A 26,860-nucleotide genomic window follows, 5' to 3' on the forward strand; every position below is an offset into this window, starting at 1 on the left:
ATGTATTCAATTGCCTCTTCTGGTTTCATTCTAATTTAATGAAGATAAATACCCATAGCTAGTTGGTTTCTTGGGCCATGCATTTCAACTCTAACCAGTCTTCAGAAGTCTACATTTTACAGAGAAAGCTGCTATTTAATATACATGTTAGGGTTTTCTTTCCTTTAATTGCACAGTGGGATTGTTTCCAGCAAATTAAAATTTTTGACACCAATTATTTTGCAGTATGGGGATGTTTTCTTTTACCTTTATTTCATTTGCTCTAAATTAATCTGACTGTAATTAGATTTTAAATAAAAATTTCTAGATATTTTTCCCTCTTAGAATTACTTCCTTGTAAAGTGTGGTTCCCTTTGCATTAAACTTGGTGACTTATTTGCTTTTAGTTCTGAAATATTCTGACAGTAATTACTTTTTGAAATATAACCATTTAACTATGTTTTTCTGATTTTTTCCCCCTCATTTCAGATTAGTTTAGATGCATTGGCTTGTTGTTTTATTGCTAAATATTGAAGTTGAGAGCCATATTACATATATCAGTGTGCTATTTTTTCTGTCTTTAGCTTCGTTAATTAAATTGTGAATCCTCTGTATTGCTTATGATTTGTAATGTCTGTTGCCAAATCTCAGGTTCTGCATGTGAGATCTACTCCATATAAATATTTTATATGTCCAAATGTTTTTGAAAACTACTTCAGCCATAATGTCTAGGATTTTTCTCCTTTGCAGAGTGCTGAATGACCATAGTATATAAAAATAAAAGATCTCTTGGTGCACTCAAAGCCAAAATGAAAGTTTGAGTGTAGATTACCTTTGTTGTTAGGAAACAGAAAAATGTGAGCATTCTTAAATTACTGGGTCACTTTCTGATAGAAAAGTAGGAATTGCTATACCAGGTCAGAGTAGTGGTGCATCTGGTCCAATAGCCTGTCTCAGGCAGTGACCAATACCATCTGCTTCAGAGGAATATGTAAGAAACCCTGCCTTTGGCAGTCACAGATTAACCTGTCCATAGGGAAAGTCTCTTCGTAACATCCATTAGCTAACTGTTGACTTGTGCCAAAACGTCAGGGTTTGTATGCTTTCCAGAAAACTACTTTTTCAAAAAATTCCTACTGTTAATTCTTGTTATACATATTAATGTCCATTCCTTTTTTTAGGGCTGTCGATTAATCGCAATTAACTCATGTGATTAACTCAAAAAAATTAATCGTGATTTAAAAAAATTAATCATGATTTTAAAAAATTTATCGCGATTAATCACGCTGTTAAACAATAGAATACCAATTGAAATTTATTAAGTATTTTTGGATATTTTTCTGTATTTTCAAATATATCAATTTCAAATACAACACATAATACAAAGTATACAGTGCTCACTTTATATTAGTTTTTATTACAAATATTTTCTCTGTAAAAATAACCAAAAGAAATAGTATTTTTCAATTCACCTCATACAAGTACAGTAGTGCAATCTCTTTATCATGAAAGTGCAATTTATGAATGTAGTTCTTTTTGTTCTAACTGCACTCAAAAACAAAACAATATAAAATTTTAAAGCTTTCAAATCCACTCAGTCCTACTTCTTATTCAGCCAGTCGCTAAGAGAAACAAGTTTATTTACATTCATGGAAAATAATGGTGTCTACTTCTTAATTACAATGTCACTTAAAAGTGAGAATAGGCGTTCACATGACACTGTTGTAGCTGAAGCCATGGAAAAGAAGCCCTTGAGGAATTCCACCATGATTTCAATAATTTCCATCCCACCATCAACCTCAGCCTAGACCAATCCACACAAGCGGTCCATTTCCTGGACACTACTGTGCTAATAAGCTATGGTTACATAAACACCACCCTATACTGGAAACCTACTGATTGTTATACTTACCTACATGCCTCCAGCTTCCATCCAGGACACACCACACAATCTAAGATACAACCGCATTTGCTCCAAACCCTCAGAGAGAGGCAAACACCTACAAGATCTCTATCAAGCATTCTTAAATTACAATACCCACCTGCTGAAGTGAAAAAATCAGATTGACAGAGCCAGAAGAGTACCCAGAAGTCACCTACTACAAGACAGGCCCAACAAAGAAAACAACAGAACGCCACTAGCCGTCACCTTCAGCCCCCAACTAAAACCTCTCCAGCGCATCATCAAAGATTTACAACTTATCCTGAAAAATGATCCCTCACTCTCACAGATCTTGGGAGACAGACCAGTCCTCACTTACAGACAGTCCCCCAACCTGAAGCAAATACTCTCCAGCAACCACACACCACACAACAAAACCACTAACCCAGGAACCTATCCTTGTAACAAAGCCTGATGCCAACTCTGTCCACATATTTATTCAAGTGACACCATCATAGGACCTAATCACATTAGCCACGCCATCAGGGGCTCGTTCATCTGCACATCTACCTATGTGATATATGCCATCATGTGCCAGCAATGCCCCTTTGCCACGTACATTGGCCAAAGCTGACAGTCTCTATGCAAAAGAATAAATGGACACAAATCTGACATCAGGAAACATAATGTTCAAAAACCGGTAGGAGACGACTTCAACCTTTCTGGCCACTGAGTAAAAGATTTAAGGATGGCAACTTTGCAACAGAAAAGCTTCAAAAACAGACTCCAATGAGAAACTGCTGAGCTTGAATTAATATGCAAACTAGATACCATTAACTTGGGTTTGAACAGAGACTGGGTGCAGCTAGGTCATTACACATATTGAATCTATTTCCACATGCTACTTATCTTCACACCTTCTTGTCAACTATCTAAATGGGCCATCTCGATTATCACTACAAAAGTTTTTTTCTCCTGCTGATAATAACTCATCTTAATTAATTAGCCTCTTGCAGTTTGTATGGCAACTTCCACCTTCTCTGTATGTGTGTGTGCATATGTGTATATATATATATATATATATATATATATATATATCAAAGCATGAACAGGCATATGAATCTTTAGCACATTTGCAAAAAGAGCAGGAGTCCTTGTGGCTCCTTAGAGACGAACAAATTTATTTGAGCATAAGCTTTCATTGGCTATAGCCCACTTTATCAGATGCATAGAATGGAACATATAGTAAAAACATATATTTTGTTGTTCTTTTTATGAACACTTTCAGTGCAAATTTGATAAAACGCAAAGAAGATACCAATGTGAAATTTTTAAAGATAGCTGCAGCACTCAATATAAGATTTAAAAATCTGAAGTGCATTCCAAAATCTGATAGGGATGAGGTGTGGACCATGCTTTCAGAAGTTTTAAAAGAGCAATGCTCTGATGCGGAAACTACAGAACCCCAACCACCAAAAAAGAACATCAACTTTCTGCCGGTGGCATCTGACTCAGATGATGAAAATGAACATGTCGGTCCGCACTGGTTTCAATTGCTATCAAGCAGAAGCCATCATCAGTATAGAAACATAGCATCCTGAGGTCCCTTCCAACCCTGATATTCTATGATTCTATGAATAGTGGTTGAAGCATCAAGGGACATATAAACTTTTAGCGCATCTGACATGTAAATATCTTGCTACGCTGGCTAGAACTATGGCATGCAAATGCCTGTTCTCATTTTCAGGTAACATTGTACACAAGAAGCAGACAGCATTATCTTCTGCAAATGTAAACAAACTTGTTTGTCTGAGCGATTGGCTGAACAAGAAATAGGACTGATTGGACTTGCAGGGTCTAAAGATTTACATTATTTTATTTTTGAATGCAGGGGGTTTTGTACATAATTCTACATTTGTAAGTTCAACTTTAATGCTGAAAAGATTGCACTACAGTACTTGCATTAGGTGAATTGAAAAATACTATTTTGTTTTTTACAGTGAAAATATTTGTAATAAAAATAGATATAAAGTGAGCACTGTACACTTTGTATTCTGTGTTGTAATTGAAATCAATATATTTGAAAATGTAGAAAACATCCAAAAAATTTAAATAAATGGTATTTTATTATTGTTTAATAGTGCAATTAATCACACGATTAATCACGATTATTTTTTTAATCATGAAATTAATTGTGAATAATGTTTTTAATCACTTGAAAGCCCTACTTTTTTTTTAATCCTGCTAAGCTCTTTGCCTCAATCATTTGCTCACAAATTCTAAAGATTGCAAGATTTTCATAGAATGTGTGGTAGTTTTTAATTGGTAAAATGTTAATCTATTTGTAACACATCTAGTGAAAAATGTCTAGAATTACAGCTAACCTTTAATTACATAATGTCAGTCTGTAAACCTGTTCTAGAATGTAATGGAAATAGACATGGAATCTGATTTATGAGGGGCATTCTCAGACAACTGTATCTATGTTCTCAGTGTGTGATTACGTGGATTCTACAGACAATCCTACACAAGGAACCCTCATGGGAGTTAGAACATTGACCCAAATACATGTATGAGTTTGATGCAGGCTCAACAAGAACCTGGTATAGAGATATAGCCAAAAGAAAATAGCAAATAGCCAAAATGCTTCATAACTTACCATTTTCAGTGCACACAAAAGAGAGGATAATAATGTTAAGGCTAAATTCTATTCCGGACGTGAACACTGTTCCAATGCTCGGAAAAATTAGCTACAGTACATGCACAGCCCAATACACTAACTGTTTTCAAGATACGCAATGCATATTGGGGGACAGAATCAAGTCTTACATTTGAATTCAGAGAAATACGGCAAAATTAAATTTATATTTCTTCCTCACAAAGGGTGAAACCCTTTGCAAAGAGCCAGAACAAGTCATGTGCACCATTTATGCCCTCAAGATAGGTCTGAAAATAGAACTTCAGTGGTACTGAAGGAAGGTCTGGACTTCTGGAATGTCTCTGCAAAGGAGTGAATTTCACACATGATTAGAGATGCACAGCACAGTCAGATACAACACTGAGCAGATTAAGTAGGAAATTAAATCTGTAAACCTGTACCCTGCTGAGCAGGCTTCTCTTATATAGCTTTTCTCTACAGGTCCTTGTATATCCATCTCCAACTCTTTCTTCTGGTGGGAGATCAGTCTTTTATACCTCCTAATCAGGCTATTGAGGTCCACCTGCTCATTAGCTTGATTAGGAAGCTGTTAGATCAAGAGGAGGCTGTCCAATCAAGAATGGAGAAGGTTGAAGAAATTGGGCAGGCAAGTGGCCATGTATGAGAAGGAGTAGCTGCTTTCCTCCATGAGCCTTGAAGGGTTGTAAAGGGCCCACGTTCTCTAACATGGTTGCATAAAAAACTTCAAGATTATTAAGTATCCACTAATTTTGGATGCATCAATTTTTAAGACATCTAGATCCTGATTTTAAATGGGTGGTGAGCAACCACAAATCCCTCTGAGATTAATGGAAGATATAGGTCCCCAGCATCTCAAAATCAGACCTGAGGTGTCCCAGTTTAAGTATACAACAATTAAGGCACCTCAAGTTTGAGGCCACTTATGATATGGTGCCTTCTGTGAAATATAGAAGTAATATCTAGGGAATATTTATATAAACTGAAGAGGGATAGAACTTGTCAGCTGCAGCATAAATGGTTTTACAGCGAAAACTATGATGTCCTATATCTTGTTCCTGTTTTGTTTTGAGTGTGTGGAAGGTATCATTATGAGGTGTGGTGGTTTTTTGTTTTTTGGGGTTTTTTTGGTAAATGCAGCAATAGATGCTTCAACTAGATTTAACTGCCCCGTAATTAATTCACATGACGGTGTCCTCAGCCTCATCTCACAGGAAGAGCTAATGAAGGAGGAGTAATATCTAGCCTGGAAATGAGCATTAAAAAGGTCTGAGGCAGAGAACAAAAGTCACAAAGGTTATGAGTAGTGTGTCCTCTAAAATACCATGACAAAGATTTCTCCATTTGCAATGCTTTTATCTGAAAGCCCAAGAAGAAAACAAGAATTGTCAGTAAAAGGGAGGGAGAAAACGGGCACACCAGAACAAAACACTTTCTTCATACACACACTGGCATGAATAATAGAGGGTCAAATTTAATCTCCTTAGAATGAGAGGCAAAATTTAAATTAAGTAGAATATACAGGGAAGTAGGAGAGGCAGAGGTAGAATCTTTCTCAAAGGAGTTTGGCTGTGAAGTGCCCGGTAGGTAGTGAAATACCTATTAGGAAGAAGATAGCAAGCTCCATGCAGTCCTCCCTGTTTAAGTGCTTTGGCACGACCAATGCCATCAATTTGGTGACAGAATGCCAGTCAAAGGCCTCACCATCTAAGAAGCAACTCAAGTGATGATTAGTTAGCTGCTAACATGGCACAAAATACAGCATTATATTGATTCTTGTGTGAGGAGACACCTCTGTGTTTTTTTGGGGGGGCTAAACAAAATTTCTACCATATTTTAATTTTAGAAATGTCTGTTTCCATGACATATTTTTAAGAGGAGCATCTGTGAAAGATTTTAAATCAGAAGAAATATAGAAATGTTACAGATATCCATTCTGCTCCAGACCTGTGCCTTTTGGGAGATAAGAGTGCTGAAATGCAGCTTGAATAAGACCCAGGGCAGTAGTGTGCCTTGAAACGTTGTGTACAGGAGCCAGAATGTGTCCCAACCCAATCGAAAATTCTCTTGCAGGGGTATGCAAAAGAATGAGGCTGGTCCATAGACAGTGCTTAATGTGTAATGAAAGAGGTGCCGGGGCTCAAGCAATTTTTTTACAGTCATAACTGAGGGGGCAAGCCCAGAGGTGCCCTGGCTATGAACTGCCAAGCCTAGAGGTTCCGGGGCTCATCCATGGCAAGCCCTGGCACAAATTAAGCACTGTTAACAGAGCAATCTGAAAACTCCTGATGTATAAGAGTAGCTGAAATTCTAGGGACAGATGTTTCTGGCTGGGAGATTAACAAAATGATTCAGCTCGTGATTCTGATCCAGGGGGATCAGCAGACAGCCTGTTTAATCTGGTTACTAAAGTATAATAGAATTAATATTTCTACCCTTACAAATAACTGTTGACTTGCAGTTTAAGTTGGCATTAGGTACTCTTTTGATTTCATGCATAGATAATAAGAAATTCAGCAAATAGTTAGCTTCTAGATGTAAGATTGCAGCTTATTTAGAAAGGAATCCTTGGCTCTGTGGTTTAGTAAGCAGCAGCTCTGTAGTGGAGAAGGGGTGGCTAGTTGAAGAATGACCTCTGGTTTCTTATTCCCATGTCTGGCAGAATAATTCAGATGCATTTTGAGATGATTTACAACTATGAAAATCAGGCCCTTAGTCTCCATCCATGGGGATGGCTCAGTGCACAAATACTATCTTCTGACCAATCCGTTGATAGGTTGCAGAGGCAGTTTCTCACCAACTTTTGTGGCAAGAAATTAAATATCATGTTTGTTCTCCTCTAAAAAGATGAATAAGTATTCTCTAGAATGAAGGGAGGCGTGGTAGAGGGTGTCCTTAGGATCACCTCTACACAGGCCTTTGGGAACAGGTATGACATGACAAGGTGTTCACACTAGTATGTTTTGGCAGATTAGATGAGCATCCACCAATTTAAGTAGGTAGATTCTAGCTCTGTATTTTCTTTTGTAGGGGTCAAAGTACAATTTCAAAATTACTTGACCTATAGCTCAGTAAAATGCACCTATACTTATAAAAATCAAACCATCTGCTTTTCTTGTTCTGGGCTAATTGGCTAAAAGCTTACTGGGCATTGTGCACTGACCATATTGATTCTCTGACCAAAGATCCCCCAAAAATGTTGAGGTACAAATTCTGAGAAACATAAAGGCTGCCAGAGGAGGTTTTAACTGCTTCTAACTACAAAGATATCACATTGGAAGTAAACGTGTGTGAGTTACTCAGACAGATGTTGATGTTTTAATATCTTCTGTACTTTATGAAGACTTTTATTAAAATTTGTTCTTTTTTGCTGCTGTATATGAGATTTACTTCCTTGAAAAAGAATCTTTGTCCATTTCCCAGAATGGCATAGAATCATTGGACTGAATAGTATTAGCCTTAACACCCCCCACCCCAAAAAGCTAAGAGTTGTCGTTGCTTTTTCAAGTGAAGATTAAATATGGGATCATTGGATCATAAGGTTTTAAGCCTCCTCAGAGTGTGCTGTTGTCAGGGTTCCTTCCCCACTCTGAACTCTCGGGTACAGATGTGGGGACCCGCATGAAAGACCCCCCTAAGCATATTTGTTCCAGCTTACGTGAAAACTTCCCCAAGGCATAGATTTCTTTCTTGCCTTGGGATCGCTGCCACCACCAAGTGATTTAATAAACAATCAGGGAAAGGACCACTTGGAGTCCTATTCCCCCAAAATATTCCCCCAAGCCTATACACCCCCTTTCCTAGGGAGGCTTGAGAATAATATCCTAACCAATTGGTTACAAAATGATCAAAGACCCAAACCCCTGGGTCTTGGAACAATGGAAAAATCAGTTAGGTTCTTAAAAAGAAGGATTTTATTTAAAGAGAAAAAGGTAAAAGAATCACCTCTGTAAACTTAGACTGGTAGTTAACCTTACAGAGTAGCAGAAAATTCAAAGAGCACAGAGGAACCCCCTCTAACCTTAGTTTCAAAGTAACAACAAAACAGGGATAAATCTCCCTCTAACAAAAGGAAAATTCACAAGTTGAGAAAACAAAGATAAACTAATATGCCTTGCCTGGGCATATTACTTACAAGTTTGAAATATGAGAGACTTGTTTAGAAAGATTTGGAGAACATGGATTGATGTCCGGTCCCTCTTAATCCCAGGAGCAAATGAACACAGAAACAAAAAACCAAAAACAAAGCCTCTCTCCACCCAGATTTGAAAGTATCTTTTGTCCCCATTGGTTCCTTTCGTCAGGTGCCAACAAGGTTACTTGAGCTTCTTAACCCCTTACAGGTAAGGAGGAATTTAGGCTACCCCTATGGTTATGACAGGTGTGGATGGAAGTTATTTGAATTTAGCACCATAGAGGTCAAAATGTGGCTAGTGAATACTGTGTAGCTTATATCAGATGGAAGAATGGAGAAAGATGATTATGTGTTACACCCTCTAGACATGAGAAGAGGAAAAGACCCTACAACCCCACACATCTGTGACACTGAATTCTAACTGGAAAATCTGAAAATAGATTAGGACCTAGCAGTACCAGATCTCAGAACAGAATTAAACTCACTTCTGGGTAACATTTAGTAGGAGAATCAAGACATGGAACCAGTAATAACAATCTTCATAGTAATAATAAATCATCTCCAAAAGAATGGAGGCATAGATGTATATGACATTATATTTGTGACAGTACCATGCTATCAATGTGTCTAATAATAAAAGTGTGAATACACTCTCTTGATTTTCCTGGATTTATTTCTTCTCCCCTGCCAGAAACAAACCAGTATTCCAGGCTGAAACCTGTATAACCTGATTGACAGTGAACCTCCACTGAGATCACGTATCAAGATAAGGGGCTTCCCATAGATTTGACAGATCAAGCCGATTTGCTTCCCCTCCAATATCTGTCAAGAGTCCCTAATTCTTTATTTTGCCATAAACACAAATGGTCCAGTGATCATTGCCAACACCCCAGCACTAATGAGTAGCTCTGTTACAACAAACCACTGTACACATGCAATAGAAGAAAACAAATCAGCAAGGAAACAGATTTCAGCTTTAGGCTGGCCTGGGGTGTTAGAGATAACAGTGTGGGTGAAAATATTTTAACAGTTATTAAAAGTGTTTCATTTGTATCCTAATAAGTGAAGCATATTGGCTTTCTTGGTGTAATGATATGTAATCCATGTTTATGGGCTAATAGAGACAGAAGTGGAGAACAAGTAAGACTCTGTCTGCAGTGGTTAGTGGCTGACTAAATCTAGAACAAGGAGAATTATTTTTATTTTCTCTTGAAATGAGGCTCAAGCAAGCCTGTAAGTCCTACACACTTTTCCTTTTGTCAGAAACATCACTCACTAAAATCTATAGAAAATTTTGCAGGTCAAAAGAACAAATGCTCAGGTTCTTTCTTTTTCCCCCTTAATATCTATAGATGAATGTCTGATAGATATTTTTCCATTATAAGCCCTATTTAAGGAATTTTGAATATGTCCACAAAAGTTAGTCTTTTGACTGTAATTTGGCATATGTCTTAACCCAAAAGAATGAGTTAAAAATGTTTCAAAACAAATCCAAGGCTATGTATTAACACAATATCTGTACTAAAACAAAATTTAGCACACAATTAGAGCTGACCTGGAGAGCCTTACCCACACAAGTAGTTCATTCAGCTTCACTGAAAGGACACATTGAAATAAAGATGACTCACAGTACTGGGTCCTTAATTAATTAGATGAGTTAGATACTTTTGATCCTTTGAAAGAAATCGAACCATATCAAACTTTACAGTTAGCACACTGAATGCATTCAGAAACATTTTGCCACAATGCAGTAAGCCTTCCATCCCTATGTACGAAGGGGAAAATCTACTCAAAGAAGCTCATATAGCTGGGTTTTATGGGGGGCACTAAATTAGAGGTGGGGGAAGAAATAGAATTCACCCCCCAAAGCCTGGACAAGCCAGGGAGCTCAAGGGCAGCCACTTTGTTGCCATTACTCCAGTGAAAAGGTGGAAATATTGGCAGCTTGCACATACTCCCTGCTGTGGGGTGTTAGGACTCAGATAGCCACAGTCCCTTCCACTTCTTGCTTTCAAGCTTCCATCATGCCCTGGGTTCTTCAGAGCCACTGCAGGACCCCATTTCTGCAAAACATAGGGTGAGTAGACCCCTGTGCAGCTGGTTTGCACACCACTCTCCTCTTGAACTTAATTAATATGTAGTCCTTGTGTATGGTCCTCCAAACCATAAATTTCACCTGCAGAATCATCCCAGCAATCTTTTCTCAAGCAAAACTGAGACTCAAGTATATCAATGGGGCTTTGCCTGGGAAAGGGCTTCAGAGTGAAGTCCTGTGTTGTTAAGGCTACTTGTGGCTGAACTTTTACATTGGTTGACGCCTTCAAATCCATTAGATTTAGAGTATGCGCTCATTTACTGGTCCTTGCCATATTTTGTTTTATATTGGCTTTTCTTGACATGTTTGTTAATGATTGAAAACAGCTGTGTTTAAATTCAAAGAACTTTGCTCCTGCCTGGGGCCTGCATCTACTTGGTCTTCCAGTCAGTGTTTTATGCTACATTTGACACTGTAACTATTTCCTTTGCAACACATGTGACTTCACAAATACAGAATTATTAAGACAGATGGATTTTAAAATAATGGTCTTTCAGTACTGGGTGGAAAACATGAACTCCTCCAATAATTCACCAAATACTTTTATTTTTGTGTCAATGGTCCACTATGAAAGTCATTCTTTCAGTTATTCTATTGCCTCCCTTTCCCTCATTGTGTCTGTTTACTAGATGTTTTATCCCTGACTGAATACGTGATTCCTGATGCTCCATATGGAGCTTCCTCCTTGATTTCAAAGCCAGCAGCTCTGTAAACCTGATCCAAAGGACACTGAAGTCAGTGGAAAGAGTCCCTTTGACTGCAGTCAGCAATAGATCAGGCCCTATGTGCACAGCAGTGGTAGCAGTGGGCTAATCCTTCCTTTCCTTTTTTTGGCTACTTATGGTGTGAATTATATGCTTCATAAGGTCAACTCTGTTCATAGCGTGATTACGAAGTTCTCACTAATTCACTAGCAACAGCCCTGCTCAAATGAGAGGACAGGAACTTTATGTGAACACTGTTACAACCCTGAGGAGTGTGGAGAACTGGAAAGGAAAAAAAATAAAGTTTCAGGGATGCCAGATTGTTTCTACGAAGCAGCTTTCCATGTTTGAGCTGATGAGGCTTAGTTTGTTTCTTCCTTTATTGCAGATGACATTTCCAGAGAAAGCCCTTTTAAACAAACTGATCTGCCTTTTTGTGTACATATCATTTCAAGCTGTCATGGAGGTTTCTTTTTCTTGCAAGCTCCTTAGCAGAGAGAGAAAAAGAGAGGAGCCAAGACAAAAATAAATAAACAAATCCTTGTTGGAGAGGGCTGGGGGAAACAGAGTTTAGAGACAAGAGAGATTTGCTTATTCTATTGAAATACTGGGTGGCAGTGACTCTCGCCATGAACCAGCTCCTTACTGTATATCATCCCAGCTGCTGTGCATGGTTTACCCACATAGTCTCTCTGGTGGTTGGGTATCATTCTGGTTCAGCTGGCATTTAGCATCTTACTTACAACTAGTACAGGCCAGAGGCAACAGACTGTTTAATTAGAACAAAACCTTATTATGGCTTGTGGTAGGCACTCCTGGCCTGTGATTTCTGCCCATTGCTCTGATTGTCAAGATGAAGAAAGATATTCATTCTCATGCATGTACATGGCACCATCTGTGTAACATGGTTAAGCCTCTTTCAAGGATGTGTTAGGAGAACAAGAAGCTTGATTCTTATTTCACTCATGCTCGTGTAAATTGAAAAGAATTTCATTGAAGTCATTGGAGTAATACTAATACAAAACTTGTGGGAGATCAGAATTGGGACCATTAGGCCAGTCACATAGTGGCAAATGGATAAGCAATTTATTAAGCCCTGGAAAATAATATTGCATTCGAAGGTACTTTCTTTTGCAATGTCTCTACACAAGTTAGTTAATTCTGCCCATGAAGATATTCCATTGGCATTTTGCCTTTTCTTTTCCACCCACTGCACTGGTATATGGCTGTGCAAGTTGTAAGGTAATGGGGAATCAGGGCCTGAGGTGTAAACTAAGTGGGATGCTCTCAGGCTGCTCATGCAATACCATTGCTCATAAATAGCCTAACTCTCCTCCCACATAAACAGATGTCAATCAAGGGGTAACAAATTAAGTCAGGCCCTTTATCAAAGACTTTTTTCTTTTTTTACAAACAGAGAAAAAACAGATTTTAATAATCTTATAAAAATACAACATATAATTAACCTTGCAGTTTGTTGCTGCTTCAGTGTCACGAGTATCATTAGAAGTAGTCTTAAACACTACACTTGTCTGTGTCCTGTTTCCAGCAACATGCTTTCTAGCAGTAGTTTACTGCTGTTTTCAGTATAGGGCTGGTACAACCAAGACAATAAATAAACCATCATGAGATCTTGGTCAGCAGTATGAGCATCTCTTGCACAATCATTTGCTTTAGTCGTAGTTCCTTCTTGTACATTTCAGTGAGCTTGAAATAAACCTCATAGAAGTACATAGTGGGCCTTGTGTGAAAGAGTAGTGTCCTGCAATCTCCGTTTTCATAATGGTATGTTTCTAAGTCACAAATTCCTTTAGTAGTTGAACATAGTTTTTCCATTTTCAGTTGTATTTTTGCCATGTTTTCCAAGGTTCCAAGCAATTCTGCACAGAACATCTCAAGTTCTTCATTATAGTCGGGAGACAGCTTTCCACAGTCAGAGGAATGTTATCACATTCTATCTCCAGCTTGTTATCTTTAAATTGTGTGCCAATTCAAGTTTACAATTTTGTTTCCAATAGTAAATCCATTATTATTCAGGGTCTCCCATTTCATCATTAAATTATGCCAGTCTGCTGCATTTTCTTTAATTTTTCTGGCACTGACAGATAAAACAGATCTTTTTGGAGTGACAGCTGCAGGACTCTTTGTTGTAGGCTCTCATTTCTGCCCCAAGAATTCAAGGCTGGAGGGACATGACCTGTGGTGGAGACAGTATCAAGTAGAGTGCTTGACAGGTGTAGTGCACTTACTAACCATAACAGTGTTCAGGATGACAGAAAAAGCAAAAGCACTCTTGGTCTTTATTAATAGTCTGAAGGCAATGTGTGAAACAGGGCCTCACAAAAGCCTGACATTTTGGTTTAAATAGGAGGGTTTGGAAAAGTTGGCATAGGGATTATGGCTTGGGTCAGCAAATCATTCATAGCAATGTGTCTTTTAAAAAATCATCAGGGACATATGTTTTTACATCACTGCTCAGCTGATAAAATAATAATTCTGCTTAGTGAGTCAAGTACCTCAGGACCAAACACTTGGTGTATGTACTAAATTAAGAACTTGTCTACACACAAATGTGCTCCAGTTTAGTTGAACTGATTTAGTTAAACAATTGTAAAAACCCTGTGTGAACATCCTTACTTCCGACTGAGTGAATTATTTTGCTGTAGTTTAAATCTGTTCCTAATCAACCTAAGCTAAATGCAAATAAAAATAGTTCAAGCCAAAATAAGAGTGTCCATGCATCCTTTTACACTGGTGAAATTGAAGTGGTTTAAAACCACATTTTGAGTTTTACTGGTGCAACTCTGCATGTATACAAGCCCTAAAGAACAAATGAAATGAAGCTGCTATCTGTGGGATTATGTATCAGAATCCTAGCTCTTGTCTGTATTCAGAGATGATTTACATTGAAACCAGTTTTAAAAATGGTTTAGTTAAACAAGTGCAAAACCCTCTGTGGCCATTCTTAGTTCAATTCAAACCTGGTTTATATCAATTTAGCTAAACTCAAGTCCTTATTGAATTAAGCTAAATCAATATAAACCAGGTTTGATTTAGCTTAATTTGATAAGGATTTGAGTTTAGCTAAATTAATATAAATCAGATTTAAACTGAAATAAGAGTAGCCACAGAAGTTGGTTTAAAATCTGGGGGCAGATCCTGAGCTGGTATAGACTGTCATAGTTGCATTTACTTCAGTGACTATTTATGCCAGCTGAGGATCTGCTGCCACATCCAACCATGACCTTTGAATATAGACAAGGCCATTGGTCATAATCCCTAACCCCTCAACATAGTGGGCCAAATTTTCCACTGCTCTATTTTGCACTTAATGCAGGGATGAGGGAAAAGATGTCTTTAAAGTGCTGTCCATATTCTCAGGCATATTTATATATGCTAAGGAAACTTGCGCATGCATGATCTAAACCTTCACAAATGGTGGGACTGCTTCTTCTTCCCATATTTTCATATCTAATTTGTGAGTTGCCTACAGGTGTATTCATTTGGATGATGTGAGAGAGACAGGGCATGTACTTAAAGGACAGTGGTAGGGCTATGTGGGTGCAGGTTATATTCAGTATCCTGCATTCTAGCAAAAATAATTGCTCCCGAAAGGCTTGGTTGGTCCCTGGAATGCACAGGCTTAATCATTAAAGTTGCTACTGTGGCAGGAACGACTGTTCCCCCCCCCCTTAATATTTCAGGCTTGTCTTTAAGTCAGCACTACTTAAAGAGATATGGGGCTGCTGTGAGGGTATAACCCTGCTTTGAAAAATGTTGCTTGAGAAACTAAGGCCTGGTATACTGCTCTGTTAGAAGTACAATATTTCTTCTGGAATATTTCCTTCCACTTTTCTTCAACACAATCCTCTTCCTTTTGATTTCTCCTCCTGAATATTTTTCCCATCTAATAATATTTGCCTGTTCCTGGATCCTAGGAGGTGAAGTGTCAATATGTTAGTCCTCTTTCCCTCAACTGAGGCCCTGTTGTCTAATGGTTAGAACTGGGAATCAGGACAAAGCTGTGCTAATGACTTTCCTACAGCACTGAACCCTCTCCCCTCAAATCAGGGTGTTTGTCTATTATTATTATTTAATTACTTGTACAGTAGAACCTCAGTTATGAGCACCTTGGGAATGGAGGTTGTTCGCAACACTGAAATGTTTGTAACTCTGAACAAAACATTATAGTTGTTCTTTCAAGAGTTTACAACTGAGCATTGACTTTGCTTTGAAACTTTACTATACAGAAGAAAAGCACTGCTTTTAACATCTTAATTAAAATGAAACAAGCACAGAAACAGTTTCTTTACCTTGTCAAATCTCTTTTTAAACTTTCCCTTTATTTTTTTAGTAGTTTATGTTTAACACAGTATTGCACTGCATTTGTGTTTTGTTTGTCTCTGCTGCTGCCTGATTCGTACCTACGGTTCCAAATGAGGTGTGCAGTTGACTCATCAGTTTGTAACTCTGGTGTTTGCAACTCTGAGGTTCTACAGTATTACAGTAGGCTAAGTGGAGAGAGTAGTTGGGGAAACACCTGAAACAGAAGGGGCTTCTTGTGCAGAGCTGGAATGATACCATCCGTTCAAACAGAATCTGCTGATTTCCCTACCCATACTCTTGATTCTGTGCCGTAGTCGCAATTCTTCTACCATGACTAACTGGGGCATAACATCTCTTTGTCTTGATTTCCCCATCTGTAAAAAGAGGATAATACATAATTCTCAGGGATGTTTCGAGCCATAATGATGAATATTACATAGCACTTTGAAGGTATAAAGCACTGTAGCACTGCAGTTGCTCAGTATTATTTCTAGAAATGTTGTGAGAAGATGAAATAATGTTCAAAGAGCTGCTATTTCTTTCAGGAGACAAGAGCATTATTTATTGTAGTACTAGTGGCAAAATGGCTGCTTTCCAGGCTCATTTACTCTTCAACTATGCATATGTATATGTATATATAAAAATATGTCTGTATGGAAACAATAGGGCATTGTGTTTCAGAGATGTGGAAGTTATAGGCAACTTTTAAAAGTTTGGAGGATGAAAACACATACAGGTTTCTTGAGCCATGAGTACGTGGTTTGACTTTACAAGTGGGCATTTTTATAGAAGCAGGAGTCCAGGTTAAATATAAAGTTCCTGATTCTCTGTTGCCCTGTATCTTTTGTGATTTCTTTTACTGCAGTGCATATGGGATATAAAATGCTACCATTCTGATCTGTTAATGTTTTACACTGACTTTGTATTCACTTTCCACTGGTGTAAATGATTACACAAGGTGTTCTTTATACAACAAAAACAACATGCTGCAACTATGAGTGTAGATGGGTCCCAAATAACTATTTACTTAATATTTCCAAACATGCTAGGTCAAGCTACATACATGCTGATGCTCTGATTGCTTTCTAAAACACAGAACACAATGAGTGCCAACAGAAGGCTGACTAACTTTTTAAAGGGATAATACTCTTTTCCTATAGGTTACTTTACACTTTGCAACCAGTCAGCCATATCAATCATTGACTCCAACTTCCACTGCCATATATAGCTGTGGAACTGCTGCAAAGGGATGGGCAGAACTGCCAGCTCAGTGGATTTCTTTTGTAGACAGGGTTGTCTCTCTTTCTCTCCAGCCATGTCTACAATACAGGAACAAACAAAAACAAACAAAAAGAAGTATTTTTTCACACAATGCACAGTCAACCTGTGGAAGTCCTTGCCAGAGGATGTTGTGAAGGCCAAGACTATAACAGGGTTCAAAAAAGAACTGGATAAATTCATGGTGGCTAGGTCCATCAGTGACTATTAGCCAGGATGGACAGGTATGGTGTCCCTAGCCTCTGTTTGCCAGAAGCTGGGAATGGGCAGCAGAGGATGGATCATTTGATGATTCCCTGTTCTGGTCATTCCCTCTGAAGCACCTGACATTGGCCACTATCGGAAGACAGGATACTGGGCTAGATGGACCTTTGGTCTGACCCAGTATGGCCATTCTTATGTTTCTTAACTATAACGGCATAGCTGTGCCAGCATAACTGCAAGGTTAGATGCAACTACGTGACAGAAGAAGTTTTTTTGTCATTGTAGGAAGACCACTGAATGATGATAGCTAACTTGACAGAAGCATTCTTCCTTTAACCTAGCTGTGTCTATACCTGGGGTTAGGTCAGCAGAACTGTGGCACTGAGGGGTGTGGATATTTTATACCCCTGAGCGCCATAGCTATATTTATCTACATTTTAAGTATAGACCAGGACTCTCACTCACTGTTGCACACAGCTGGTTTTGGTGAATGCCTGTGCTGATTGGCTGCCCTTCCCCATTCCGCCACCTGATGGGGAAAACCAGTCAATCATAGCAGCACTTCCTAGCCCAGGTTCAGTCACACATGTGCAGAGTATCATTATGAAGGAACCTAGATGACTGTGTCCTTTGTTCCCATTATTGATAGATTAGGAATGGATTTAACCCCATATAAATTATATTGCATTATGGGTAGCATTGTTATGTTGGATCATATTAAAGAAGTTCTGTATTAAAATCACAAATGAGTTTGATTCCCCATAGTTTAAATTCCAGGGTATTACTAATTAAGAGGTCTCTTGGTTTTTGGTCTCTTGTTTTTACTCTTTCTCTCCCTCTCTGTGTGAAACTTGCAAGCTGCTAATTGTGTTAGTACATCCTAAAACAGAGTCTGTTCTCAAAGTGATACTTTGTAACAACAGAAACAGCACACAGAGACTCCACACCCTTTTGTTGTGTTTATCTCGCTTTGTTAACACTTGTGATTAAAATAGAGATAGAGGATGTATGTGGATGGATGTTTGGTGTGGATAATAAATGAATGATCAGGGAGCTGCCAGCCTAAGAATCCAGTGGCGATCGGCTGAAGAATGCGCAGAGTGGAGACAACCGGATGACCCCCCGGAGGGCAGACTGGAACCCACCCAACAGCCTCAAGGATGGGAGAACTGAAGATCTGGCAGCACGGAGCCGTCAGGAATGTGCCATCTGCTGATTGATTCAGCAACGGCATGATGAAGCAATTCCCATAGACTGGCATAGGAATAAATTCCTATAAAAATGGACTCTAGAAAATGAGAACTTTGGGGTCTGATTCTGCAAACCAACTTCCAGGAGCATCAGATGAGCATCTGACAAGGCCCTGCTCCCTCCTCATGTCCAGGTCACCTGGTCAGTGTCTTGGCACGAGCAACTCTAAGGCTGGTAACTATGATAACAACCTTGCAGAACCTGTGTGTGTGTGTGTGTGTGTGTGTGTGAATGAATGTGTGAATAAATATGAAATTGAATGGAATGTTATAGCTATAACTAACTGCTTACTATGATTCTTTCAATAAATCTGGCATTTTGCCTTTTCCCCTTTAATAAGATCCTGCTGTTTTTTATTTTATTGGTATAACAGCATTGGTTATTACAACACATTTGTAATGACAGAAGTACCTATCTATTTCTTAATTAACTTTAGAAGTGATAGCATGCTCACTTTTGTTTAGTATGACAAAGTAGGGACTACGGGGTTAGGAATTAAACATTTTTCTCTAATATGTTGGTTAGGATTTCAGGTATGAGTACTCGTGCTGTCAAAAGTTACTACCAGAAAGAGATGAAAGTGAAAAAGTATCTTGCTTTTAGTTCTCATGACAAATGTTTTGTCTGGCTTGTTAAAATATAAGGGTGACTCAATCTAACATTTGAAGACTTCTGTGTATATTCCTGGGTGGAAGTGTAAAACCAAATGGCTCTTTGCAATGTATCCAGGGATATTGTAACATCCTTCGGAGCTAGTGTTTCTAATGTTGTGTGAACTAAGTGTTGTGTGAGCACAGAACTCAAAGCCTTGTGGTTGAGCTCCACTTGGTAGAATACAAGGAAGGAAAGTTCCTCATATCTTTCCTCCCTGTTCCCCTATTTGGGCAGATAGTCAGTAGCCTGCCGCTGAATCTGATGTAATGTTTGTACAGTACAGAGATGGGCTAAAACTGCAAAATTCAGATTTGTTGTGTGTAGGTCTAGAGTTTTGGTTTGGGCCCATCTCTAAGAATATGCTTTGATGTACAGGGTGCAGACTCGACAGTGAAACTAGACGACCTTCCTACCCATTTATAGCTCTCATTTGAAGGCCAATGAAATCAATCTGCTCACCTTCCCCACATTGGGGCAGCATGAATCTTCATAGGTCTACCCATAGCTTCCGAACTGTTTTGTTTTCCCAGCCAGGAAGGAGCAAGTTAGATTGCATGGAATGGCAGCATCCAATCCCAAATGCACATCAATAACAACAACAAAAAAGTCTGAGTGAAGCCTCCCTAGAGATGGATGCTGTAAATCATATAGTTCTTTTTATAACATCAGTTCAGTAACTACAACAAGAACAAAGATTAGTTTTTAATAATTTGGTTTTGAACTAGGCCAGCACCTTGAGCAATTGAGTGATGTCTGACAGACACAAATATCTTCCAACAGAGACAGAGTCCCTTTTTAACAATGCAAATGTGAACTAAATTATAAATCTTTTCATAGTCTTTTTCCAGAGAAATCCCAAGTCACAGACCTTGTCACTAGTATCCTATAGCCCAACACCTATGATGCCAAAACAACCCCTCAAAATAAGCTTTCCCTTTTTGTGTGTGAGCTTTCCCTGTCATTTTTCTGTCAACATAATTGCTTTGAGGCCAGATTGCATATCAGATAGTCCCCATGGATAAATATAAACAAGTGATGCTACTGCTCTAGGAATGAAAGTCATGGGAATTTCTCACAAGAGCTCTTTCCCTCTGCTTTCCTTTTAATAGTTTGCATATGGTGTATGCCTCTGGATTTTACAGGCGGGTGCTGGGATGCAAGCATGAAGATGGAGGGTGGAAGGAAACTTAACCGCAAACATTGTTCAAAATCCAGGGCAATCACAACCCCTGGTCGTGGGGAAAGTGCAGAGACTGCTCCCTCTAGGTGAGCTAAGAAAGAACCTTGTATTTTAATGGAAATGTTGCCCAGCAACAAAAGCAGAGTAACTGTACAAATGGTAAATCTTGTGCTATTAGTACTTTCCGCCATTAGTATGGAAGTACCATCACACCAATAAGATGTAAGGGACCAGGGCACAAGCTGACTGTCCTAGCGGTAACAGTTGGACTGAGGTCTGGCCACCTGGCAGGAGTTGTATGAATCACAAGGCCAGGTCCCATAAACAAAATTCAGGGTCGCACACTGGAGATTAGAGGAAGTGCCAAGCTAGAATTGAGAGGCAGGAATCAGGATCAAAATCTGGCTGGAGTCAGAGATCAGGTAAGTCTGACATTGCAGCAGACCAAGGGCTTTATGGTTGCCCAGACAACTTCCCGGGGCAACCCTTGAGATTAAGTAGAGACACTTGGCCAATCAGAGTGCCTCAGGATACTGTCACTCCGGGTCTCTTAGGCTGTACTTCTTGCAGCGCCTAGTCTCCACAATGCTCCCAGGCTGTACCTATGCATAGCTTCCCAGTGGGACTGTGCGACCTCATCCTCCCACCCACCAGGCTCTGCAAAACTAGGTTCTGGTCCCTGGGTCCTTATGTAAGATTCTTCCTTCCAAACCTGGCCAGCTCATTTCCTTCCAACATAAATGTGAGCTCCTGGCTTTACCTCTTGCACTTCTGAACACATTCTACCCCTTTATTTAAAGCTATGGAGAGGATGGACTTCTAACTACAGCTGTGAAAATAATGGATTTTTTAGTACATTGGCATTTTCACTAAGTCAAAAAATTCATTTCAGGTTGGACAAAAAATGAAAATTTTCAGCAAATCGAAAAGTTGGAAAAATTGTCATTTTGGGTCAAATGAAACATTTTGTTTCAATTAAACTGAAATGTTTTGTTTTGATTCTGACCATTTTAAAGTATTTTGATTTTTTTTAAAAAAATTTAAAATCATTTCAAAATTATTGAAATAAAATGTTTTGATTTTTCAGGGTTTTTTTTAAACAAACAATTTGATAAAATCCACACAAATTCATGAAACGTTTCTGTGTTGGTGAAACCTGGAAAAAATGTGGCCCCAAAATTTCACCCAGCTCTACTTCCACTGAGCATAGGAATACTTGCTACAGTGTTTTACTGTGACTTTCAGCTTCCTGTAAAACCCAGATGAAAAGCCTCTATTTTCCATACTTAGTTGAGGATTCCAATGACTTTCCCAACTTCTCTGACTTACCTGTATTTAATACCTCCCCATGACCTCTCTTGTGTATCTCCATATGTGCACATTTCTGTTGCGTGCAATATTTACACATTTTAAAAGAAATTTAAAAGATAGCCATTTTAAAAATGTCATTGTGATGGTTTGTTCTCCTAACAAAATCTGTCATGTTTCTACTTTTCATAAAATATGGTATCATAAAAAACCTGGAAATTTAGCGCTGTTGCTTGTCTGGAATAGGGACAAAAGATATAAGGTGCTACATTTCCCCAGCCAGCACATGTTTCTATAATGTTTCTAGTGGGTAATGGTTTGTTAGTGGGATGATATATGTCTTTTGTGGAGGCTACAGTATACTGTCATTTTTGCAGTTTGTCCACAGAATTTTTACCAACCATATTATTTTTCTGAGATGAGAAAAGCTACACTTCCCATTCTGACAGGGTAGAATACACAGATATAAATCACGCTGAAGTTCCATAGCTCCAATGAATCTCATTAAATGAGAGGATAGCAAACTGTAATTAACTTGTAGTGAAATCCCTATAGAAAAACATACTTCCCTTAAGGTATAATATAGTTTTAATGAGAAGTATAGCTCTAGATACAATGTATTCCACCCTAGCTGCTTAGGTATGCAGCATGTTAAATCAAACACTTGCAATAATAAAATTTGAAATCTGAGATGCCATATTTCTTTTGGATGAGGAACTAATTGTACCAGATCACTGACATGCTCAAGAAATGTTACTTAAAGATCAAGCTCCAACATCAGTAACCATTTTCTAAAGATGCATACTTTCATCTCTGAAAAGGTAACTTTGTTTATGTACTGTCAGCTACATTATATATTGAATTTGCAAACCAAAAAATGATGTTAAGCATTTGTAAATATGTTGATATTTTAAATTCCAGTTGCTGCATTTAACCAATTACTGATTTAAACAATGAAACCAAAATTGCTTGATAGATAGAAGTACTCTTAAAAAAAGCTATCTAATTATAAGATGTAAGGGGTGTTATTATATTCAGATATGCCAAATTACTATTCATTACTACCTGTGGCCTTTATGTTTTAAAAAAAGAATTCCATCATGAATTTCAGCAGTTGCTGCCTAAGTAGACTGTTTAATTTAATTGTCTCTGTAGAGGTTTTGAGCATTTATGAACATTGCAGTGCTACCTGGTGTGTGTGGAACAACTCTGGAAATAGGTCTTGGAGAATAGGTCAAACTTGGCACTTACCACCTGGGAGCAACACAGGCAAATGGATATTTAACTGTGATGATTCTTACTTCCATACAAAGGGTTAAACAGAGGGTCAGTTGGGAAGGGATTTTCTACCAGGGCATAATGAAAGCTATCTGACATGGGTTTTCATCTTTTCCTGTAGCATGGAACTTGATTCATTCTCACCTAACCTTTCTGGAACATGAACTATATACAGATTCTTTACTCTCGTTTTCTGTAAGGGAATGCTTGAATGACAGCCCTCACCCATCAGTTCTTGAATTGACTGACCAGGCTGCCACTTTATTACTAAAATAAACTCTAGGGAAGAATGTCCTGGAAGCTGTAAAATGGGAGTGCTTAGTCATTTCTGGCTTGGTTATTTGGTTCCTCTCCCCCCCAATTCTACATGCTGAGGAAATCTAGCTGGACTCCAATGCAATAAAGTAGCATAGAGGTCATCTGTCGGACAGAAATGTGGCATAAAACCATTCACCTATCTATCTTACGTACTCATACAGTCCCCTTTATCTGGCCTCATGATCTTTAATGTACTTATTCTCATAACACCCTGTGAGATAGGGCAGTGCTATTAGCTCAATTTTATAGATGAGAAAGTGAGGCATGGAGAGACTAGGGCTCAGACCATCAAAAGCACTTTGATGTTGCTTTGCTCAGCATTGCCACATGTGGCACATGCATCTTTCCTTTGGAGAGGTTATGGAACACTGGAAGTGGGGGGTCACTGGTACCTGGGCTGTGGCCCTGCCCATGCAGAGTAGACTCACTCTCCAGTCCAAACTGGAGTCCTTAAAGGGGCCTTAATTGCATGCAAGTGTAATTTATTGCCAGAGCTCTGAAAACAGGCTGCACTATACATGAGAGTTAGGTCCAAAATTTTTAAGAGTGTGCAACAGGCAGCAGTGCTGGCCACATAGGGCCAGATTCTTTCACCCTTTCTCTCGGTGAGTAGTTCCTTACTCACAGAGTAATTCCAATAAAGCCAGTGGGACAACTCGGGTACTAATCATGACTAAATGTGGTAGAATCAAGCCCCATAACTTGAATAAAATATGCATGCTTAGTGCATGATAGTTTATATTTTAAGTTATTAATGAATATGGTGATCTGAAGAAAGAAAATGTATAAATAATTAATATTAAATAAACACTGGTTTAGCAAACTGGAACAGAGGAATTGTTTTGAAGTTGCAGCCACAGCAATTTGTTCCCCGGGTTTATCAATATTTAAAAGCATATAGAATATATTTTTTGATTTTTTTAAACCACATCTTGGTCTTCCATTTATATAGCACCTTTCATTCAGAAGGATATCAAAGTGCTTTACAAGCTTATATGAAAACTGCAGGCAAGGATCATTTCACCATCCATTAAATGACAGTCATTGCTGTGGTGAGCTTTAGAAACTGTTTAAAAGCACATAGCATCACTAAACAGTATAGGAAGGGAATAAAAAATGCTGTATCCATTCGGGACTGCAGAGAAGACTTAATTTCAGCATGAGTTAGGTGCCTAGGTATGGTAAAATCCCAGTAGGTACTTATCTGCATATTTACGCACCTAAATACTGTACACTTAAAAATCTGGCCCTAAGTAGATAGAAAGTAATTTCCCAAGTGAGTAGTCAGGCCATGCACCAACGTTAACATCCATTTTTTAAAGAATTCTGGAATTTTTTAGACAGAACATTAGTTTTACCTGTCAGTTGAGAAACACCACTAGTGCAGTCAGTATCCCTGAGCCCCTGTGCTGGGTTATTGGTTTAGTGACTGAATGAGCTGCATCGCCCTGCGGGGAAGTGGTGGTGGCCATGGAGCTCCTGCCTCCCAAGGGCCAGCTTTGGCTTAACCTGAGCTCCCCACATAGCCACATTGCTGGGCTGCCCTGCCTCCCCTGGCTGCAACCTGGGCTTCTCCCTTTCCCCTCCCAGGACCTCGCAGGGTGTGAGCAAGATGAAAGGACAGGACTGAGTCCTGAGGGGCGGGAGGGGCAGTAAGGAGCCTGCAAGGGGTGGGGGTGGGGGTTGGGGCAGTAAGAAGTCCATGCAGAGTGAGAGGGGGCAATAAGGAGCCCAGAGGGGGAGTGAGCAGCCCCATGGTAGAGTGTAAGGCCAGGCAAGGCAGCGGAGCGAGGGTGGGGTCTTGGGGGGAAGAGGGGAAGGTGGCTTTGCCTCAGGGGAAGAGTTCAAGCAGGGCCACAGTCCAGGCACCAGTGACTTACATGCAATTAAGGCCCCTTTAAGGACTCCAGTTTGGACTGGAGAGTGAGTCAACCCTGCACTGACCTGCAGCAGTAGCTCCTATCCTGTGGGGTTGGGCCCAGCTTCCTGCTCCTGACATTGCAACCTGGCACATGGATGGGGTCTCAGCAGTGCTTAGGTTTGGCCCATCCACCCCTCTATCATGATTGAGAGGCTTCTGCACAAAATTTGAGTGACTGGCTCTGGGACCCAACACATACCAGGTTGCAACCACCAGGGCAGGGAACTGGGCCCTGCCCCGCAAGACAGGAGTTGCCACTGAGGAGTGGGTTTGCTCTCTTGCTTCTTCCTTTCCCCCTTGGTCCTTCCCTGACTACTGGACCAGTGGCCCACTTAGAACCTTCCTATGACCCAGGTCTGGTGGGTTGTGACCCACAATTTGGTAAATACTGCTTTATTAAAATCCTGAACACAAAGAAAAGTCAAGGACAAACAAAAAAATAACAGGTTCAGAGTAGCAGCCGTGTTAGTCTGTATCTGCAAAAAGAACAGGAGGACTTGTGGCACCTTAGAGACTAACAAATTTATTTGAGCATAAGCTTTTGTGAGCTACAGCCCACTTCATCTGATGCATCTTAATAAAATAAAATAACAGTATATGACATTTTTACTACTGTGACAAACCTGCAGCCCTATTAATAACGTATTGTAACAGAGTAGTCTGTGCCCCTTAAAGTAGTAATGGCCCGTGGGCCTAGACCTACTTAGAAAAGGCTTACTGGGACATGTCATTCCGTGAGAGATCTGGGAATTCCATCCTGTTGTGGGGAGGGTGTCAGGTGTCAGTTACATGAACAATAACTGGTATTAGAGAGACAAGATGGGTCAAGTCTTTTATTGGACCAACTGCTGTTGGTGAGAGAGGCAAGTTTTTGAGCCACACACAGCTCTTCTTCAGGCCTGGGAAAGTTACTCCCCGGTGTGTCTCAGCTAAATGCAGGGTTGAACAGATTATTGAGCGTAAGTGGTTAGCACATATTCTAAGGGACTATTCAAGGTAGAGTAGTCTGTTAACATCTCTACGGTCCTAGGACAAAAAGAGGGGGTTAGTGGGTTTCAGATTGTTGTAATAAGCCATAAAGCTAGCATCTCTGTTCAATCCATAATGTTTAGTGTCTAGCAAAACTATGAATTTAAGCTCCCAGGCTCGTCTTTTGAAAGCGTTATGCATGACTCCTTTGAATATGAGGACTAATAGGTCAGATATAGAGTGACCGCTTTGTGAAAAGTGCTCACACACAGGTGATACAGTGTTTTTGTCTTTTATCATTTTCCTGTGTGAGTTCATTCAAGAGCATAGTGATTGTTTGGTTTCACCCACATAGCTGTTATTGGGGCATTTAGCACACAGGATGAGGTACACCACATGTTGTGATGGGCAGGTGTAGGATCCATGGATCTTGAAAGGTGTGTTGGTGGGAGGTGTTGATCATTGTAGCAGTGGAGATATGTCTGCAGTTTTTGCATCCGTGTTTCTGCCATTTAACCGACATGCTTGGAGTACCTTTCCCAGACCTGAAGAAGAGCTCTATGTGGCTTGATAGCTTGTCTCTATCACCAACAGAAGTTGGTCCAGTAAAATATATTATCTCACCCACCTTGTCTCTCTAACATCCTGGGACTGACACAGCTACAACTACGCTGCATACATGGTCCATAAGGGTAGCTTAT

The 26,860-nt window shown here is 39.4% G+C and overlaps 1 protein-coding gene across 1 annotated transcript in view; it reads right to left on the reverse strand.

The window, feature by feature from the left end:
* Window positions 1-12,769: 12,769 nt before the first annotated feature.
* Window positions 12,770-26,860, reverse strand: part of LOC119853080 (cyclin-dependent kinase 2-interacting protein-like) — an 81,964-nt gene continuing 67,873 nt past the window's right edge. Inside the window, 5 exon segments of the mRNA XM_038395565.2 lie at window positions 12,770-13,125; window positions 13,128-13,415; window positions 13,418-13,464; window positions 13,466-13,614; window positions 16,969-17,117. Coding sequence (XP_038251493.1) covers window positions 12,995-13,125; window positions 13,128-13,415; window positions 13,418-13,464; window positions 13,466-13,614; window positions 16,969-17,117 — 764 coding nt within the window. The 3' untranslated portion in view covers window positions 12,770-12,994.

The sequence above is a fragment of the Dermochelys coriacea genome, chromosome 1 (genome assembly GCF_009764565.3).
Source record: "Dermochelys coriacea isolate rDerCor1 chromosome 1, rDerCor1.pri.v4, whole genome shotgun sequence".
Lineage (NCBI taxonomy): Eukaryota > Metazoa > Chordata > Testudines > Dermochelyidae > Dermochelys > Dermochelys coriacea.